This window comes from Rhagoletis pomonella, unplaced genomic scaffold (assembly GCF_013731165.1).
Source record: "Rhagoletis pomonella isolate Grant_MI unplaced genomic scaffold, Rhpom_1.0 Rhpom_scaffold_00002, whole genome shotgun sequence".
NCBI classification, from domain to species: domain Eukaryota; kingdom Metazoa; phylum Arthropoda; class Insecta; order Diptera; family Tephritidae; genus Rhagoletis; species Rhagoletis pomonella.
The window spans coordinates 74,376,138-74,398,474 of NW_023458556.1; the positions used below are offsets into that span (position 1 = coordinate 74,376,138).

Genomic DNA, 22,337 nt, shown 5'->3' on the forward strand with positions numbered 1-22,337 from the left:
TACGTTAATAACTTTTCGCTTTTTATTACAATAATGTTGTGCTTGGGAGAAGGTCACACTAGAAATGAATATAAAGAGAGAGGACTTAGGGTGCAGGTCGTTACAGAAAACAGTTTTCCCTTCTTAGGCGATCCCTTTAGTCAACTCAATATCAAAAAAGGCCTATCTAGAAACTTTATTTTCTCGAATTTTGGGCGCACTTTTGGAATTCGGCCGCACTGTGCGGCGGGTCAACTCAATATCAAAAAAGGCCTATCTAGAAACTTTATTTTCTCGAATTTTGGCCGCACTTTTGGAATTCGGCCGCACTGTGCGGCGGGACGATTACATGTGAACCGATTTTAAAATACAAAAATATCGCTGTCCTTATTTTAGATATTCTTCAATTCTGGGGGTAGGTGGACCACCCCAATGTACATACACATGTATGAAGGCACATAAGTATTTCTGACTGCGTTAAATGGCCAGCAGAGGTAGCGTTCACTTTTGACCCAAATATTAAGCGGTTCGAAAAAAATCGAACCCATAGTGGTGTAAAGCAATGCATGCAGATAAATCTGAAAATATTTCCACTTTTCGCTGATATTTTGGTAATTACAGTGATTTGGAAAATATTTTGTGCAGTGCAGCAGAACCGGTCTGCAAAATCAACTACGAATGCTTGGCCAAGTGACCACCAACCAGTGAATGGGGCAAATCGGTGTATGGATGGACGACATACTTACATACACTCGTACTTATGTACATACATACGTATGTAGCAAATTACTAAAAATGCGGGGCACACCTCTGAGCTCTTTCTTTTGCAAAACCTTATGCAATGGCTATGAGAATATGGCAAGCGAATTTCCCCACACTAAGCGCGAATGGAAAGCGAAAGTGTAGTGCTTAGAGTGTAGATAATTGAATAGTAAAAATAATTTACGAGAAAATTTGTGAAATGGTGGAAATCAATAAGACTGTTTTTATATTTGCGCTTAAGGCTAATTAAGTAAGTTTGAGCCTGAGTCAAGTTTTTGAAATTTTATATTTGGTAAAACAACAATGATTCAAATCAGTAGTGCTATTACAGAGTGTTCAAATCAATTTCTCATCAGACTTCCATGAGCTAAGTTCGGCTGTTGTTGCCTTTTATAATTTTTATTGCCAACTCAACTATAATCGAAAGCATCTATTTGTAGTTGTTTATTATTGCTGATGTTCTTTAACAGTTTTATAGAGATTGGGGCCGTTTTTTTATTATTATTACCTCCCTTTTATTAGCTCGGGATGTAACTATGTAATATTGGTGCGCCTAAAAGATGAAGCGATTTCTATTCTCAAGTTACATACTTGGTGGCAGTACAATAGCGAGGTTTTAGTGTTTTTTTAACTATAATTTTTTATTAAGAATTATTTTTGTAGATTAACTCCACCATTGAAAGCGAATGGTCTGCCCACTGAGCTAAGTTCGCAGTGTAAACTGTTGTTGCTTATTCCACTATTTCATTGGTCAACTCCTCCACAATCTTCTCCTTCTTCTTTTTTGGTGCTGTAACCGCCTAAGCGATTTTGGCCGCGTTCAGCAAAGCACGCCAGTCGTTTCTCTTCTGTGCCAACTGACGCCAATTGGAAACACCAAGTGAAGCCAAGTCCTTCTCCACCTGATCTTTCCATCGCAGTGAGGGCCTGGCTCTTCCTCTGCTACCAATAGCGGGTTCCGAGTTGAATACTTTCAGAGCAGGAGCGTCGGTGTCCATTCGAACGATATGGCCAAGCCAGCGGAGCCGCTGTATTTTAATTCGCTGCACTATGTCCATGTCGTTGTAAACCTCATACAGCTCATCGTTCCATCGTCTGCGATACTCGCCGTCGCCAACGCTTAAAGGCCCGTAAATCTTCCGCAAAATCTATCTCTCGAACACTCCAAGAGCCGCCTCATCGGATGTTGTCATTGTCCATGCTTCTGCGCCATATACCAGCACGGGCATGATAAGTGACTTATAGAGTGTGGTTTTCGTACGTCGAGAGAGGACTTTACTCCTGAATTGCCCAATCAGTGCAAAGTAGAACTTGTTGACATTATTATCGGTGCTAATGCTGGTTCCCAAGGAAACGAAATTCTCTTCTTTCTCGAAACTATAACTGTCAACAGTGACGTGGGTGTCAAGGCGCGAGTGGTGTGGTGACTGATTATTTGATGACAGGACATACTTGGTCTTGCCCTCGTTTACCACCAGACCCATTCGCTTTGCTACCCTATCCAACTTGGAAAAGGCAGAACAGACTTCGCAGTTGTTGTTACCGATGATGTCGATGTCATCGGCATAAGCCAGCAATTGCACGCTCTTGTAGTAAATTGTTCCTGAGCGGTTCAGTTCTGCAGCTCTTATTATCTTCCCCATCATCAGATTAAAGAAGTCACATAAATGAGAGTCGCCCGGTCTGAAACGCCGAACAACAAAAATCAAAGTAAAGCTACATATATCATATCCAAGAGTCGGTAGTTGGCACCTTTTCCAAATTTTTAGAACTTACATTGCACCGTAGCAGTAGTCGTCGTTTGAAATACTGGTAGCCGATTTCTCAGTGGATGTTTAATTATAATCAAAAGGTTATCTCTTATTCTCATCTTCTCATTGTACTTAATATAAGATTAACTCACCACCACCTTTCAAAAGATTTATTAATGGCGAAACCTGCTTTTCCTGTAAATCCTGTAAAACCTGCAATCCTGAAATTGGGTTGGGTTGAATCCAAACAGTTTGTTATTTTGCGAAATCCTAGGAAACGAAACAATTGCCAGCTGGCACCTTTGTAATAATGGTTTAAATTTAATTAATGCCTTCATTCTGCTCACACGTATGAGTTGTCAAAAATCATTGTTTTGAAAATGTAATCCTCAAGTAAATGTCAATTACACCAATTTACAAAAGTATTTATGAAATGTAAAAATCAGTACAAACTCAAAAAGCAGTAGATTTTGCGTACTGATTTCGGGCTCTTAAAAATCAGTACAATATAAAAAAGTCAGCACATGTACTGATTAAATCAGCGCATCTGGCCACCCTAGTACATATAAATTAGATACATTCATACGTGTAGTTAAAGTATATTCCAAGCGTACACTTTTCAGTAAAATGGTGTATCTGCATGTTATTTTATTATAATGATTGCGTTTATTTATTATATCTAATAAATGGAAAGTGGTCGTCTGGTGAAGACTGAGAGTAAAGAAAAGCAGAAAAAACAATACATATAAATTTTTTATTTCTTTTAAATGTTTCGACTTGCCATTACAAGGATATTAATAAGAAACCAAAAATATTCACACGTAAATAGAATAAGAATATGTATGGATGTAGAAGAAAACTCAATAAAGAAAAGGTCCCCCTGCAAGAACAGTGACTATCATTTGACAAATCATTTGAGTGGCAAGACTGATAGAGATTTCTGTCGCTAGCTACCTACATGTTTCTATCAAATTCTAAAGGGCAGTGTGAAAAATCTGATGTAAACATTTGTGTACAAATTCTTCCGTCTTCCTCCAACTTATGGCCTTATTTTATGGTTTCTTTTCAACAAACTCAAAAATTGCATATGTGTTAGTAGGATAAATGAGAATGTGTTAGTTTCCATCACACACCTGCAAAAAATTGTGCGACTAATCTCTAAAGAGAGTATTCCGAGATTACTCTCAATCGGGTACAATTGGGCATTAATTAGTCCTAACGGGTACTAATGGAGGTCAATTAGTCTCGATTCATCCCTTGTGGGTATAATTGGAGATCAATTAGTCCCCAACTCATCTCTAACGGGTACTATTAACGATTTAATGATATGTACGCTCTTAGTCAATGAAATTTCATGTGCGGCGTTGGCACATAGAGAGAGTATTCACCTAACAAAACTGAGCATCCCGGTTCGAATCTCAGCTGGCGAAAATTTTTATTTTTATTTTTTAAGTGACTAGTCGCTTTTTATACCCTTTCGGGTATAAATGTGAACAATTAGTCTCTTCATAGGACATGCCCGAACAAAAGCGATCAGTTCATTCCATATAAAGAGATCAAAAGTGGTATTAGTCGCATGCTCCTTTGCGATGGCTCCCGGAGTCGTCCCGGATTAGTCCCATTTTTTGCAGGGACAATTCTTGTAAGGCTGCATTTCATATCCATGCACACATACATATGTATGTATATATGTGTGTATCTATATGCATGTACTTATATTAGTGCAAAGTTATTTACTGAACAGTAGCGCAGAATGAGCAAAAATTTCTGAATTCGTCACTTTAGATATACATATGTCGGAATAGCGTCGGCTGCTTCGTTAGCAATATCCTCTGTAGGAATATCTCTAGTAGATTCGCCAGGATTCTGATCCTTATGCATTTCCCTTTTGGTTTACAGCAGAAGCGTAATGAGTTCCTGAATGATGTGTTCTGTTCGCAGTATATAATTCAATTAAATCCCAATGCCACAATTCTATTGTTTTTATATGATTTGTTCCGAACAAGTGTTTTTCCAATAAAACTCACACTATGACACATCATTCAGGGCCACATTCGGTAGAGTCTGAGACTCGCACCTTGCTTCCAGCAAAGTTGGAACAGAACGAAAAGAGAATATGTTACCAAAGTAATCATGATCAGAAAATGCATACTCTGTTCCAAATTTCCTTACATAACACAGTACAAAAGGTACAAAGTAGCTCAATATAAAACTATACTCTACAATACGCCGACACGGCTTTCCTGACGTACCACACGTCCTCGGGTGTGACTGAAAGAAATCAAAAACTTAGAAATGGTTTGTAAAATTTAACAAATTTATTGGAACAATTATCTAACATAAAATGTTCAAGGTTCCATCTCCGTGACAGATCAAAAGACTTGACATCGTTGTGCACCATGGCTAAACAATTACATATTTTCGGAAAGTAGTTCCCATAAGTTACTCATACTTAACAAACCCTAATTTTATCATTTCACACTTAATACTCTTGCTACAATTTGTAACGATGTCGTGCTCCACATGAACACCACACGTAGACCCCCGCCACATCCCTAAGCGCCCCACACGCCATGATCAAATATTTCTGTTTGCACTTGTGCTTGCACAAAGTGACTGTGGTGCGGTCTACAGCCTTAAACTTCGTTGACATCAGATTCAACGCCTTCGCTTTTAACACTTTCACTAGTGCCAACTTCGTCAATTATGTCCAACATATGGGAACTTCTCCTTCAGGCAATTTTCTTAAATGTTCATGTGAATATTTGTACGTTCTTTTACTCGTCAATGATTTCGAAATATACCTGTCTCCGTCTAAAACCTCTGTCACCAAAAATGGACCTCTGAACTTAGGATCTAACTTCGTTTGATGCCTCTCTTCATTTCTAAGCAAAACGTATTCACCAACATTATGTTTTACAATTTTAGCTTTGTTTTTATCAAATCTAGATTTTTCATAACGAGCATTGCGTTGCATATTTTCCAAGGCTCGAGTTCTTACCAATGAAATATTTACAGAGTTTTCTTCATCATTAATTGGAATAAGACTTAGTGGACGTGCCTCTTTGCCAATAAGTAACTCTAAAGGACTAGCCTTTGTCACCCGATTAGCCGTGGGATTCAAAGCCAATTGTATTTGACATAATGCATCTTGCCAAGACCGTTTACTGGTTTCAACAGCGGTCAAAAGATTTTTCAACGTACTCATTATACGCTCAACTTGACCATTAGCGCGACTTGCACCGGTAGCTACTAAATGTAAATCTATTTTTTGTGAAGTACAAAATTCACGAAAATCTTTACTAGCGAAACATCTACCCTGGTCAGCAATTACGCGCGATGATACACCAAACACCGATATCGAGGACTTCAAAGCTCTAATGCAATTAACAGAGTCAATATTAACAGTGTGATGTAAATAAACAAACTTAGTAAATGCATCGATTTGAACTATTACGTATTCTTTCAGGTCATTTTTACCACTTAGTTTTCCTGTTATATCAATATGAATAGTATGCCAAGGTATGCCGACCTTGGGTATAGGGTGAAGCTCTGCTTGTATTTTACCAGACGGTGATTTTGATAGCTTACAGGTAATACAATTTTCTACGAATTTGCGAACATATTTGGACATATTTTCAAACCACTATTATTGGGTACACTTTGTCTAACGTTTTCTCCCAACCCAAATGCATAACAGCTTCGTGCACATGGTTTATAACTGACCACCTGAAAGACCTTGGTACCACAGGTAGGCATCGCGTCTTGCCATTTCTTTGTATCTTACGATAGAGCGTTCCCGCCCGCAATTCATGCGTTCTTGCCACCTCCTCAGAAAGTTTATTACTTTGTAATTTAGAAACAAGAGTAGTGATATCAGAGTCCCTTTGTTGTTCGGCGAGGAGCCAATTGTCAGAAATTTCTGCTAAATTTATACGTTTTTCAACAGTTTTATTCTTTTGATTTTCCTCTGTTGGTAACAAATTACGCGAAAAGAAATCCACATGCGCCATTCTCTTCCCCTCTCTATACTCAACATCAAAATCAAAAGATTGTAAATACGCCCACCACCGGTGAACTCTTGGAGTCAAATCTATTTTAGTGCGGGAAGCCTTTAAGGAGTTGCAGTCTGTCAACACCACAAAGTGCCGACCCTGCAAATAATGTCGAAAATGTTTTATTGAATTTACCACGGCCATCGTTTCTAATTCATACGAGTGATACCTAGATTCAGCTGGCGAAGTTCTTTTACTGTAATACTCAACTACATGTGGTTTATTTTCAATTTTATGCAATAAAATAGCTCCATATCCTTCGGAACTAGCATCAGTATGCAACTCTATAGGGTATTGTGGATCAAAAATTGTTAATACAGGTTTGTTTGTCAAAATCATAATAACTTTTTGACGGATCTCCTCAAATCCAGGTTTCCATAAAAAGTAACTCTTCGCTGAAGTAAGAAAATAGAGAGGTCTCATCAATTGGGAAAATTTAGGTATAAATTGTCTGAAATATGATGCTAAACCTATAAACTGTCTCAACTGTATAACAGATTGAGGAGGAGGTAAAGCACTCAATGACTGTATTTTGCGTGGATTAGGCCGTATTTCCCCTGTCTTTACCTCATACCCAAGATATTCAACACTTGTCTTAAGGAATGAGCATTTGGTTATGTTAAAAGAAAACCCTGCTTTGGTTAGAACGTCTATGACTAATTTCAATCACTCGAAGGCTTCCTCTTTAGTAGTAGCAACTACCATAATGTCATCCATATACACTACTACAAAAGAATGAGCAAGATCGCCTAAAGCTACCATAACGGCGCGTTGAAAAACTGCAGGCGCATTTTTAAGACCAAAAGGCATCGTCAAATATTCATACTGTCCCTCTGGTGTAACGAAAGCTGTGCGCTCTATGGAATCAGGTTCTATAGGAATTTGATGAAATCCACTTTCCATAACAAGGTAAGAAAAATATTTTGCCCCACGTAATCTAGCTATCTGATCCGATATAAGAGGTAAAGGATATTTGTCAGCCACAGTGTTTGAGTTTAATTCGCGATAGTCAACACAAAGACGATCTGCACCATTTTTCTTTTTGACAAGAAGAATTTGGCTTGCGAAAGGAGAACAGCTTGGACGAATAATATTCAACTCTAATAGCTCCCCTATTCTTTTTCGAACAACCTCTTTTTCCTCTGATCCTAGTCTATAAGGTCGCCTCTGTACGGTTTTATTTGGGTCAATCAAACGTATCTCTAGCTGACCAGAGTTGACACGAGTTTGCGGAATACCATCTATAAACCAATTAGAATATTCTTTCATTATTTTCAACAAACGCTTTTTATCACACACATCCAATTGATTATCATTGTTAATAAAATCTTCAAATTTTCCCGTAACGGAACACGCATCTATGGTTTTTGATAAAAAGATATTAAATTTGTCATCCGTCATTACCACACCGAAACCTTGACTTAAAATTTCACGGCCAATCATCACGTCATATTTCAAGTAACAATCTAAAATAACATGAAGGCTGCATTTCTTTATTCATTCTGAATGTTTGGAATAAACTTTTTTGTTTATTTATTCTTTAGAACGTTCCTGATGATATGTTGACGTATATTTCAAACGCATTCTGTTTATTCCGGCTGTGAAATGGGATTATCCGGAATGTATAAAGAAACGCAGCCGAATTGAAATTTCTAAAGCATGATCACCTATTATAACATTGGATAAAATTTGTAACGTACTACATACTGCAGTATTCCCAATATCTTTCAAAATTACAACACTATTAATTCGCTTTCCAAAAAATTTAACTGAGATAGTTTCCTTTAAAAGAGAACAGTCAGCTCCGGAGTCAAAACAAAATGGATATGACTCACCAGACTGGAAAAGAACTCCCTTTGGTTCTACCACCGTACACACGTTCACTTTTTTCTCAAACGAGGTTTCTTTTTTACCGTTGGAAGACGAACTGCTACTCTTTGGACACTTCGTTGCAATATGACCGGCATCTCCGCATTTGAAGCAAGTAAGCGGCAACCGATCTCTTCCTGTATATGTACCACTCTGCAACTGATTACTGATTGAAGAAGATTTTGCTTTGTCCTTTTTAAGACGGCAGTCAGCGATTTTATGGCCAGTCTTACCACAAAATGGCACTTAACATAGGCTGGAAACTTCAGCTTCTTGTTTTCTGTGCCACCAGCATTTTCGTCAGTAAACGAGACCTTACGCTTACCAAATGCAAAAGCTTTCAACTCCAACTGTAACTGATTTCTAGTTTTAATATTTGTTGTAAATATCAAACGCTGAAGTCGATCATCAAAATTTGCAGTGTCCGCAAGTACGAATGATATAGCAATTTCTTCAGTGCTCATCGACTTCCATCACGATGATAAGGACGTTACCAAACGACTTCCATACACCGAAAGGCATTCACCTTCTCTTGGACGACCATTCATAATGTTAATTAACGTGGCAGCTGGTGTCTCGACACCCGCAAAACGCTGCACGAATAATTCTTTGAACTGGCCCCACGATATGCCGGCGAAACAAATTTGCGGCAACCACTGCGAAGCACTTCCCTGCAAAGACTTACTCAGAGCAAGAATGAGTCCGCTACCCACTAACGGATTTTCCGACAAAATCATGTCCACCGTTGAACACCAAGAAATTGCATCAACACCAGCACATTCAGGATCAAACTTTGGCAGGGCAATTGTTTTCACTTCTTGACTTGTAGATTTTTGCATTTGCAAGGCCTTTACCAGCTCAAGGAAGTTTCGATTTTGTATCTCCAATAAGGCACGCCATTGATCGTTTTGATTTTCTTGTGGGGGAGTCCATCCCACTTCTGATGTCGGAATAGCGTCGGCTGCTTCGTTAGCAATATCCTCTGTAGGAATATCTCTAGTAGATTCGCCAGGATTCTGATTCTTATGCATTTCCCTTTTGGTTTACAGCAGAAGCGTAATGAGTTCCTGAATGATGTGTTCTGTTCGCAGTATATAATTCAATTAAAAATCCCCATGCCACAATTCTATTGTTTTTATATGATTTGTTCCGAACAAGTGTTTTTCCAATAAAACTCACACTATGACACATCATTCAGGGCCACATTCGGTAGAGTCTGAGACTCGCACCTTGCTTCCAGCAAAGTTGGAACAGAACGAAAAGAGAATATGTTACCAAAGTAATCATGATCAGAAAATCCATACCCTGTTCCAAATTTCCTTACATAACACAGTACAAAAGGTACAAAGTAGCTCAATATAAAACTATACTCTACAATACGCCGACACATACATAGATTTTTAGTGAAAAAACTCAAAAAAAAAATAGTTTTTTTTAAGTACCACTTTTCGCCGATTTTGGACTGGTGAGGATCTAGTTACTAGCGGCTTAGTTGGTTTATCGCGATAAAAACCTAGTACAGAACTAGAAATTTTAGTCACTAGTCCGAGGTTTCCCTGCAGGATGGGAAGACTTTTCTATTACTTCTACTAGTGACGACAATGCACATGTATATGTATACGTGCAATTATAGCGTAATTTCTTAGAAAAGCGAAAAAACATCTTCCATAAAACGTCCTAAAAAGTTTTCAGGATTAGCTGTTGTGAGTGATCGCGAATGGAGCACCCTTGTTTATCTCATTTATGTAGGTGCGCACCCAAAACTCTTACAAAATAAAAATTTTATGAAAAACGTTCGTATTTACGAAATATCTGGTATTCAGGGAAATCCCAACTAAACCACACCACTCCGCACTTAGCGAAATGCAGTTTGAAGAAATTCACTACCTGCTACAACTCTAAAATGATTGAAATTATGTGCTCTATTTCCGTAAATATTTCTAAAGCATCTATATATTAACAGCTAACATAATTTTTATTTTGTCTCCGTATCCATAACAAAATCGCTAAAAATATCCATTACAAAATCGATAAAAATATCCATAATCGATAAATATCGATATCCGAGATTTCGGGACTCAAAAGGGCTCGGGATCCCGAATCCCGGTACTAGATGCCTTGGTACCTACTTCGAATTTGAACTTACTATACTAGAACTGAATGGGCTGCAGGGTTGTTTGTTTTCATTTATTATTTTTAATTTAAAAAAGGAGGAGAAAAAAATGTTTCATTAAAAATTCTTACTTTTGCGAGCGCTAAGTGAAAAACGGAGATAGAGGGCTGAAATTTTGCCACAATTATTTTTTTGTGATCGACAGCGAAATTTTCATATGTAGCAATTTTCAGTGGGATTTTAAACAAGTTTCAATAAAAAAATCGAAAAATACCGATTACAAAATCGATAAATATCGATAACAAAATCGGTAAATGTCGATAACAAAATCGATAAATATCGATTACAAAATCAATAAATATCGATAAATATCGATAACAAAATCGATAAATATCGAAAACAGAATCGATAAAAATATCGATAACAAAATCGATAAAAATATCGTTAACAAAATCGATAAAAATATCGATTATTATGTCGATGCGTTCCGAAAATATCGATAGCAAAATTGTTAAAAATATCGATAACTAACGATTATTTTATCGATAAGTCCCGAGAATCCCGAAAATCTCTAAAATTCCAAAATAGTTCCCAGATTGAGTCTCTGTGTCTCTGTCTATATCCTTTCCTCTTTGATTACCGTTACTTTACTATTTCTTCTCCTATCTTCATCTTTACTTTTATCGGTATCCTCATCCTCCTTTTGTCTTTACTTTTATGTTTGTCATTTTCTTCATCTACATATTCCCCCTCACCTTTACCCTTATATATCAATGAATTCACTTGGCAGTGATTTCACTTGTTAGGAAAACTACTGTTTCTATACGATCACTGTTTTGGTAAGAAAATAAACAACCTTAGAAATTTTTATTGAAAATTTTGTGCTTATAAATTATGTGCTTATAATGGAAAATTTTGTAGATCGAGATAGAATAAAATTTGTAAACGAACGGAAAATTAGTGGCGCCCAACGTAAAATTTATTAAAATATAACGAATCCTTATAAGAGGATAATAATAATTATAAAAATCCTTATAAAAGGAGAATCCTTAAAAAAGAACAGAAATATCCTTAGAAAAGAAAAAATCCTTATAAAAGGAAAATAATTATTTTAAAATTATAATTTTAAAATAAATCCTAAAAAAGGATAAAACTATTCTTAGTAAGTGATATAAATATAATGTAAATAAAATACAAAATATAAATGAAATAAAAAAACGCGCCCTGTTTTTATAAATCGACTGACCCCGTCTTTTTAACGAAGTTATTGGTCAACGGTCGACGTAGTGACGCCGCGTTTTGTTATTAAGCAGCAGTTAACGTACATCTTACGTAGAAATTTCACAAGAAATCATCGATCATCGAGTTATAAAAGGTTTTTCAACATCAAACAAGTACAATTCGGACATCGCAAGCAAAGAGTGCAATAATTAAGCGTCGAGATTCGTGGTCAAAGAAGTCATCATTGAAATTAAAAGCATAGCAACGCCCGTCACGTGAACTTGTTTTAAAAAATATTTAATACAATGAGTATTTTGCAAGATATAAGTTTTGATTATTTACATTTTCTTTATTCATAATTATCTAAAAACATTACGTGATTTTGAATATCTGTTAAAATGTTTATTTAAAGGGTTATATTTAAGTTATATTATTCAAACAAAATTTTAAATAGCTGAAACAGGGGCGTTTCAGATTTTAAAGGGGGAGTGGTTAAGGTACATCAATGAATTCAGTTGGCAGTCATTTCACTTGTTAGGAAAACTACTGTTTCTATACGATCACTGTTTTGGTAAGAAAACAAACAACCTTAGACATTTTTATTGAAAATTTTGTGCTATAAATAATGGAAAATTTTGCAGATTGAGATAGAATAAAACTTGTAACCGAACGGAAAACTTAAATTTTCATTTAAAAAATTGGGATTTAATAAGTTATATAAGTAAAGAGTTTAAATTTACCTTGATCTTCTTTATGGCTTTATCTTTACGCATGTTTGTTTTTGTTTTTTATTTTTACCTTTGCCTTTATCCTTTTCTTTATCTATGTACGTAGTCACCTTTAGTTTCATTCTTGTATTGGAAGTTTTCTAAGTGTTATTCTTTAACCTTTTATTAGCAATTTTTTTTTTAAATTAATACCATATGCATACACACAAGAAGCACTTGTTTCAGCCCCAACAATTTGCGTTGCACCATTTCCGTTGCATCGTTTCCGTTGCATCATTTCCGTTGCACCATTTCCGTGTGCAATTTCCGTTGAATTTGCCAATTTACTCTCAACCAACCAACCGCCGCTAAAGAAGTTTCACTTCAAAAACTACTAGACACAAAAGAAGAAAGTGTGCACTGTAATCCTTAACAACATTTTCGTGATTTGCGTTTGATGTTATAGGCGGCATACATGGTGCGTCTGACTCGTGAGTCCGTTTGGATGTGGTTGTGCAAATAAATATGTGTCAGTTACACCAACATGACTCCCGGCATGACTCTGAATCAGGGATTGCATTGGTTGAACGCCAACTATTACAGACTCAATCAATACTGCTGCTTTGTATTACTGAGCAGCGGCGTTGGCTTAGTAGCAAGGCGCATCAATTACAGGTGATAGCGATAGAAGCTATGCTTCTTCTTATGAGCACGCTTGTGTCAAATTATCGGCTGTTTTTCTTTATTTACATATCCGCGTATACATACACATATACGTATATGTATACCCTGCAAACAAATGCTCCCGAAATCTTTAAGAGTTTCGGAAAAACATATGAAGCGGTTGACAAGAACTAGTAAAGAAATTTCTGTACGATTTCTTAAAAAAAAAATTTTATAAAAACTGTGAAACCTTTCAGAATTCTATGAAATCCTGGTATGCAGGGTATACATATACAAACGAATATGAATAGATAAAGAAGATGTTGATGACACAAAGAGTTCATACCAACGGTAAATGTTGTTTTTGTACGATTGCTACAACCTGTAGTTGTTGAATCCTGGCTTAGTAGTATCGATACCTAAACGAAATTAGAGGATGACTGAGCACCACTTGTGGAACGAAACAGAAGGAAGATTAAATGCAGAAGAGCTTTACAGTGTGTGGGTAGATTTGAAAGAAAAAAATTTAGTACCAAATAATAGTTCCGGTAAATTTGTATAGTAACGAATGCACATATCAAAACCGAAACAGTATTATGGCTAATGCTTTGTTATCCACAGCTATAAATAACAATATCATTATTGAGCAAAAGTTTCTTGAAGTAGGCCATATCCAAATGGAAGCTGATCGAACGAGCACTTAAGAAAAGACATATCCATGTTCCTGCAGAATACATTGAAGTATGTAGATCAGCTAGAAAAATCAAGACCATATGACGTAACTTATCTTAGTTACACGTTCTTTAAAAGCTTTAACACAGTTAATTCTTTAATAGCATTCGTCCCGGTCGCGGCAAGGATGCTGCTAAAGTAACTGATATACGAGCCCTACGGTGTACACCAAGTGGCGACATACATTTCAAACTAAGATTCTCCAACGAATGGGAAGTAATACCGCAAAGAAAATCCCCAGTAGATGTTTCCTTGCCGTTTTCTCACCTTCCGAATTTATACGAGAGTAGGCGTACGATTGCTCGCAGAAAGTATGAGATCTCCAGTATTTCAAACGATTAGTTCCTGAAGATTACCACGCCTTCTATAAAAATTTACCTTATGATTGAATAATATTTATCATACTTTCTAGCATTGAGTTCCTACATAAATTATCTTATATGTGTTCCTTGTACTATTAATTTGAGAGAGGAATACTTCACGTATAGTTACTAATATATGTTTTATAAACTGCCTATTTTTGTTGCAATAAACGGAAGAATAAATCTGCTGTATTTTTTTTATATATAAAGTTATTTTGTTTATGGAATACTGTTTTAATTAACATTTAAATTGAGCTCGTAATCACAAAAACTGAAATAGAAACAATTTTATTCATACAAAAAACCTGCTAAATACACTTCAATTTTGAAAATACAAAAACTAAAACCTGCTAAGTTAGAAATTCGCCAATGAAACCATAAAAACGTAATTTTTTTCATTCGTCCTGGATTAGGGCCATAGAACGTCGCGCGATTAACAAACTATATGTAGGATTTGCCCCTTAGACTAAGAGTTAAAGATATATTTAGTTTTTTGCTTTACAGTAAAATATGTTTTTTGGTCGTTAGCAGGTTTACACTCTAAGGCTACGATATGAAGCACATTTAACTGATGAAAATATAAATTGTTTTTAAATTGGATGTTTACATAAATCTCATAGTAGTTTTATTTTAACTTTGAGTCCTTTTTCATTTATTTATACAGCGAAATAGCACATAAATTACGTAATTCACGCAGATGTATTAATATTTCGTTAAATATTTTGTTTAAACTGCCCGGTTTCCTGCAAATAAATTAGAATTTACAAAAGGAATTTCAATACTAATTGCCTACTTTGCGTACTTTTCTACTACCATTTTCGCAACAAGGGATTGCATTCTTCCCCTTTATCTGTCCTTTGTAAATGCAACCTTTTGTAAGGGAGTGTCAAACTGCGGCTGTCAATAATTATCTAACCTTGTATTATTGAATCATGGCATGTACACGGTGCAGCGAACAAAGGAGGCGCCGTCAGTGTCAGTGGTACCGCTACTTTGGTTTTGCCGATTTTGACAGTTGTGGTAACTTGTAAATAAACCTTTGTTTACAAATCAGCGAAAGAGAAATTTGAATTAGAAGTTAAAAATTAGTTTGAATTGTGTTAATTTGCAATTTGTGAGTGATTTTTGAGTTGAATACTGCGTAAAAACTAATAAAATGAAGTGCTGTGTGTTAAATTGCGACAGCTATCAAGATGCAAGATGCGTAGATGCAAGTGTAGCGCTGGGACGAATCGCTGCATTTTGTGTACATAGGGCACGGCAAAGCCGTTCCCGAAATGTTTCTTTATTATAACATTAACAGCATTTCCTCACAATGATTTTGCTTCTGCTCCAAGCAGCCTCCATTAGCAAGTTAACCTATCAATCTCGCTGAGATGCTGCCGCAGTTTTCTGCAGCAGCCTTAATTGCAAAGCAATGGAGTGCACTAAAACGTTTGCTAAAGCAGCCTCAATTGCAAGGCAATGGAGTGCACTAAAATGTTACCTATTCTCTAAAAGATTAGTTAAAAATTCAATATTTTCGCATTTAGCAAAATTAAAACACGTTTTTCGCTGTAAGGTGACCTGTTTTAGCAGTTTCAACTCGTTCTTCTTTTCGCTCTATTCTTTGTTTACTTGTGGTACACAAATGTCATCATCCCAATTGCCATCATCCATCCCAATTTGCCAAACGACGTCGTAACGACTCCCCTGCAGCCCGCAAGAACGATATACCAGCGAACTGCAAAACGACGCTCAAAGTTGTTAGAAAATTAAAAACAATTTTTTTAGTTTAAAATAGTTTAATTTAATTCATTGAACTTTTTTCAAAGTTTTTTAAATATACATAAATACTTAAATATTAATAAAAAAGAAAAATAAGGTAAACATTCAGTCATAAAATACAAACAAAAATTTTAATATATTTTAATATAATATAAGTTTTAACAAGTGAGTTTTTTGTTACTTCATTTTAGTTTTGTTTAAAATTAATTAAAATTGGCTTTATTTTTTAACAAGGACCATGTAGTTCAAAATTAAAGCAATGTGCAGTATACATACATACATATATATATATATATATATGTATATATAAAAAAATTTCAACAAGCTTTCTTAAAAATTTTAAGCTATTTAATCTGCATTTAAGAAACACATAGGAAGCAGTTTTATAGTCCATAAAATGTTAGTATAATAGAACACAGGTTTGAAGTAACACTAAACTCACATTGATTTTTGGTGTTATTTTTTTGCGGTACTGCGCATTTTCATCCATATGAATTTTATGACAGAAAATGCATGCTTTGAGGCACTTCAACCTTGTATTATATTATACATACCAAACTTCAGTGGACTTTAAAACTGCTTCATATGTGTTTCTTTAATGCAGAATAAAAATCTTAAAATTTTTTTTGTTAATTTTTTTTATATGTACATACATGCATATGTATATTGCGCAATTTTGAATTTTGAACTATATGGTCCTTGTTAAAAAATAAACCCAATTTTTATAAAGACAACTAAAATGAAGTAACAAAAAAATAAATTGTTAAAACTTATCAATATGACAGATAGTATATTTATGCAGACGACTGTGAAACATTTATTTTATTCCGTTTTGAGATCCTGTCTCCAGCATAATGGAAATATCTTTTGGTTATTCGCTCTATTATTTCCACAGATTCGTTGAATTTTTGCTGGAATGCTTCTGAAATAATATTTAAAGTATATTAATCATTTTTGCATCAACAATTAAAGCGTACTTCTAATTGCCGCTGTTGTGATGAGATGCCGCTAATTTTCTCCATTTTGAGTCCCTTCTGTCACCTGATAAAGACTTGCGTGCCAAATGAACTTTTCTCTCAAAGTTTACACTGCTGGCAAATGTAAATAAGGATTACAATTTAAACACTAATTAATCCGACTAAAGTAAAATCTGTGGAAAATTAACAATAAAATAATTTTTTCGCAAAATCTATAAAGGACTCTTTTATTTCTCAAACAAACCTGGGTAACAGTTGTTCGTCGCCACGCTGTAAAGCAAAAGTACAGCTTTCTACCAAATTAAAAACAAACAAACCTTATTCCCACAAATTTTATTTTTTATTAATAAGTCCAATAGAGTGAACTTTACCTTTATAAAAAACATTTTATATGAAAAATATTATGAATACTGAAAAAATATGTAGGTGGCTTAATTTTCTGAGCACAGTGTACATTGTGGATTCCATATTCTGTTATGATAAAAAATTGTCATAATAAAAACGGTTTACTATCCAAATGAATGACTTTTATTTATGCTTAGATATATTAAAATTTGGACGTGCAACTTGTCCAACCTAGACCGAAGGTTCCTCAAAAAACTTTTAGGTTCGAAGAAACGGATTCGTTTCGAGTTCACCAAAACGACTTCACCAGGGCGACGTCGTAACGGATTCACCAAAGCGACGTCGCAACGACGTCGTTTAGAGTTCACCCAAACGACTTCACCAGAGCGACGTCGTTTCGAGTTCACCAAAACGACTTCGCCAGAGCGACGTCGTAACGACGTCGTCTTCGCCCTGTGGCAATTGGGATTCTTGTGGCATGTATGTATGTATTTATAGCGCGTCTACCATTCAATTGCTTTACTCTTTGCTGGCGCCAAGAGCGTGTTGGCAGGCTAGTTGTGAGGAATGTGCATACGTACGTATGTATGTATGTACATATCAACATAGTTACCAACTTGGTGCTTTAAGCACTAGATTTAGTGCTTTTTGAAAATTAAAAGGCCCAAAAAGATTATTTATGGCTTAGTGCCTTTTTTAGTGCTTTTTTCTGAACTAAAATTACTTCGAGATAGTTAAAACCTGATATAATTTGAAATATTTAAAGCTGCGCCAGCACTGAATTTATAAGAATCTACAAATTTAAATGGACTAAAATACAACCATGATTGATAACAAGCAGAAGTTGCAAACCCACCTTGTTAATGAAAACAGCGGAAATTTTTTTGTCGATCGCATTCCGAATGTGAGAGATAATAAATTTTTTTGCTTTTTTCACTCGCGATAAAAGAATGCAAAAATTGATTTGGAATATTATCGTTCGCGAGCGTGAGAGAATGTGAGTGAGAATTTCCGAACCCTGGTCAGCACCAAAAGGAAAAATCAGTAGGTGTAGTGATAACACATTAAGATGGACGTAAGAAAAAAAACCATAGCAATACTTTTGGGAAAATAATTTTAGCCTTGAAATCAATCGTAGTATCGCTCTTGTAAATAATTCATCCGATCTAAAACTTATTTAATTCAAAAAATTGTTATATTATATTTTATAGACCCATGGTCACCTATTCCATCCACCAACTGAAGAACACCACAGAAGAGAAGAAAAACAAGACCTTACGAAGATACCCGGCGTCCCTGGCGTAGATTACCCTATTTACCATGAAGTGCCTCATACGAATTTCCACTGTGCCAATGTACCTGCTGTGCCGGGAATGTATGCAAATATTGAGACCGGGTGTCAGGCCTACCATGTTTGCCACGATGGACGGGAAGGTCATCAAGGTGCTTCATTCCTCTGCACCAACGGCACTATTTTTAACCAAAAGGAGTTTGCGTGCGACTGGTGGTACAACGTGAAATGCGAAGAAGCGTTTACCTACTATCAGTAAGTTTAGCATTACTAATGCCTTCGTTATTAAAAAGCATCGTCAATAGCACTGTGATCTTTAAATGCATTTTTGCCCACTTTGCACGATTGCATAAAATATATCATATAAATATCACGGTGCTACAAAAAAGGAACACAAAATACACCCAAAATAAAACTTCCCTCCAATTGTATTTTATTATACAAAAAACGCTATTTTCATACTTGATGTACCTTTCCATTAACAGCTTGACTATTTTTCATCCGATTTTGAAAATCAGAGATTTTAAATGATGTATAACAATATATTGTTAGCTTGTTTTAAAATTTAAAAAGCCCCTATAAGGGTCAACTTGTCAAATAAGGTTAAATTTACTATACAAAGAAATAAGTAGCATGATTTTTTCAACCAGCGTCATTTTCGGGGTTTCCATTTTTGCGATTTGAAAATTTTGAACAGGAAAAGTTTTACTTAAAGAATTTTCAAATTATCGTAATTTCAGGCTCATTCTTAATTCATAAACAAATCAACATTTGTTGTTAAACATGTAGTTAACAAATTTTGACTCTTGTATTGCGCTCGGTTTCTGTGTCTTTTAATTATAGTCTCATATACGTTCGCGGAATCTTCTTTCTATTTTACGTCCTGTTTGACCTATATAACTATGCTGGCATTTGCAAGTTAGTGTATACACTCCTTGTGTATCCATTGGGTCTTCTTGATTTGTGAGGTTCCGTAGTATCCGTCCTACGTTGTTATTTGTTCTGAATGATGTGTTTCTGGAACAGCTTTGCTAGTTTGTACGTTGACTTTCCAGTATAGCTTAACACCGCCCTTCCCTTTTCCTCTACCAGATCTCTCTTGTACTCGTTATTTGCCGCTATAGCATAAATTGCATTCAGTTCTTTTTGCATCCTTTTTTTGTTGGTGGTATTCGCTCAATTTTATGCTGATGAGGATAGTTCGAAATATTATGAGTATTATTGTATCTGTGGCTGTGGGCTTCCCAAAAATTTTCACATTGCAGACTGCTGGTGTTTTTATTTATTTTAATCGTCAGATCTAAGTAATTTAGCTTTCCTTCCATTTCTTGTTCCATTGTGAATTTTATGTTGCTGTGCTGTTTGTTGAGGTATTCCAATATCTGTTCTTCATTTTTCTTTGTTATAAGACACCTGGGGGGCTACTCCGTAATGCGATGCGAAAGAGAAATGCGATGCGATAGCCAATCCCTACAGCGTATTACTTACGACGTATTTGCCCCCCTTGATGTCATCAACGTATCTGGCATAGAACGTCGCTCCTAGTTGTAAGATACTCCATGTAGATCAGTGATTTCCAAAGTGGTCCAGGTGGACCCCCAGGGGCCACGAAGTTTTATCTTGTTTCGATGTAAAGAACCAAAATGGTTGCTTGATAGCTTCTTTATTTAACTTAAATTTTTTTAGTGGTGTATAGTGCTCTTGAGGCACTGCTGCACTTACCGCCAGTTAGTGTTTTTCTTGTAGACTAAAAAGAACTGGATGCTAGTATGACAATGAGTGGGGCGCGACGAAAATTGCTGGCGGTAGAGATTAAAGCACTTCTGTCTTTTCAATGCTACAGGATAGTACGCCACCATTACCTTTATTGATTCTAAAATGTTGAGTTCCTTGAGACTGAATGCTGGTTTGATTCCATCGCTGATACCGGACTCACACATTGTCGATTCTTCACTGATGACTCCAAAACTGGCTCTGGGTCATGATCTGGGGTCTTTTTCGAATTTAATGGAGATAAGCTTCAATTTTCTGTAGGGGAATATGCTTCGGTCTTCCAGGCTGAGGTAATTGCAATACTCAAAGCCATGGACTAAGGGTAGAACATAGGTGGAGGGGAAGGAGTTTACGTGACTGCAGTGACAACCAAGCTGCACTTAAGGCATTGACCAGCCATCTATTTAAGTACTTCCGAACTAGTTCGGCAATGCAAGTCTCGACTAAAATATGATGGTGAACATAACGAGGTTGTTTTATTCTGGGTGCTTGGTCACTCTGGAGTACCTGTTTATGAGACATCTGATCATTTAGCCAGAGTTGGCTCAGACCAGGCATTCCTCGATCCGCAACCAGTGTTAGCACTCCCACCTTCGGCAATCGAAGCCACCATCAGAAACTGGGTGAATACTTCGCTTAAAAATGACTGAGGGGCATCGAGGGGATGCAAGTGGGCAAGGTTACAGGTAACAAGATCAACGGAAATAAGGTCAATTGACTTTATTTCCCACCCTGGTGCGAAATAAAGTCAATTGACATTATTACCTTTTCAAAAGCGAAATAAAGTCAACAAAAATTTGGAAATAATGTCATTGACGCTATTTCCTCATTCAAATGGAAATAGCGTCAACAATGCTTAAAGTATGTCGATTCATAGAAAAAAAAGTTGTTTTTACAATAAACATTGCCCCGTAAGTGTTGTTTTTTAATAGATGAAAAAGGTTATTGCCAAATTCTCAGTGTTGTGATATTAACACAAATCATGAACTACAGCCAATTGATTTTATTAAAAAAAATTTAATTACGAATATGTAAAAACACGATGCGAAAAACTAAACGCCTGCGCACAGCTGGAATACGAGAAATATTTGAAGAAAGAGTGTAGAAATGATCCGTAACTTGCAAAACATGTTTCGATTCCACAAAAATAAAGCGAACACTCTTAAATATAAAAAACAGTCCATGTCCAAAAACCCCGGAGGAACACTGAAAGAATTCTGTGTTTTAAATTAGCATATTTTGAACGAATTCGGAATGTCTAAGGTGGAAAAGAAATCAACCTTCCTATAAGGAAACAATTATAGAAAAAGAATTTTCTTAAACTGTATTCATGTCTCCGCCAACAATATGTGACGACTTCATTTAAAAGCAGCTAAGGAGAACGCCGACGCTAGTTATTAGATGGCACTTTCAACGAGCCAATGTGCCAAGATGCGGGTATAAACAAATATTGATTATTTAATATCGGAACCAAGATCATGTAAGTTAATTAATTGGTTTTCACACACTTTCGAAACACAAGTTATATATGCTTTTTACCTGCAGACAAGTTGTTGCCCCAAAACTCAGCAGAAATCTTCCAATCAGGGCTGCCAACTATTCTTAGTTATGAGGTGCCATATTGAGGATAAAAAAGTGCCAAACTGTGCCAAATAGAAAAATAAAAGTGCCAAAAAACGTGTCATTCCTTTTAATCATTCACAAAAATGTATTGAAATGTTATTTTTTTTACAAAATTTCCATTTTGGCACTTTGTGTCAAATGTGGCTTGAGCCAAGTTGGCATCCCTGCTTCCAATAACTTACAAATATAAAAATGTGAAATTTCGAGGGCTTGAATTCATTAATACCACCTATCAGCAATTTGCACAAAAACTAATTTGTGATTTTAGAAACTATCTGGGACTTATTACCTGTCGTTATATAAGGTAGCATTAATATCACTGATAACAGTTAAAGCTTAGGTGGATT

At 35.9% G+C, this 22,337-nt stretch overlaps 1 protein-coding gene across 1 annotated transcript in view; it reads left to right on the forward strand.

Annotated features, from left to right (window-relative positions):
- Positions 1-859: 859 nt before the first annotated feature.
- LOC118734057 overlaps positions 860-22,337 on the forward strand; it is a 54,129-nt gene continuing 32,651 nt past the window's right edge. Inside the window, exons 1-2 of the mRNA XM_036463751.1 lie at positions 860-991; positions 18,515-18,849. Coding sequence (XP_036319644.1) covers positions 18,677-18,849 — 173 coding nt within the window. The 5' untranslated portion in view covers positions 860-991; positions 18,515-18,676. The remainder of the gene's footprint in view (positions 992-18,514; positions 18,850-22,337) is intronic.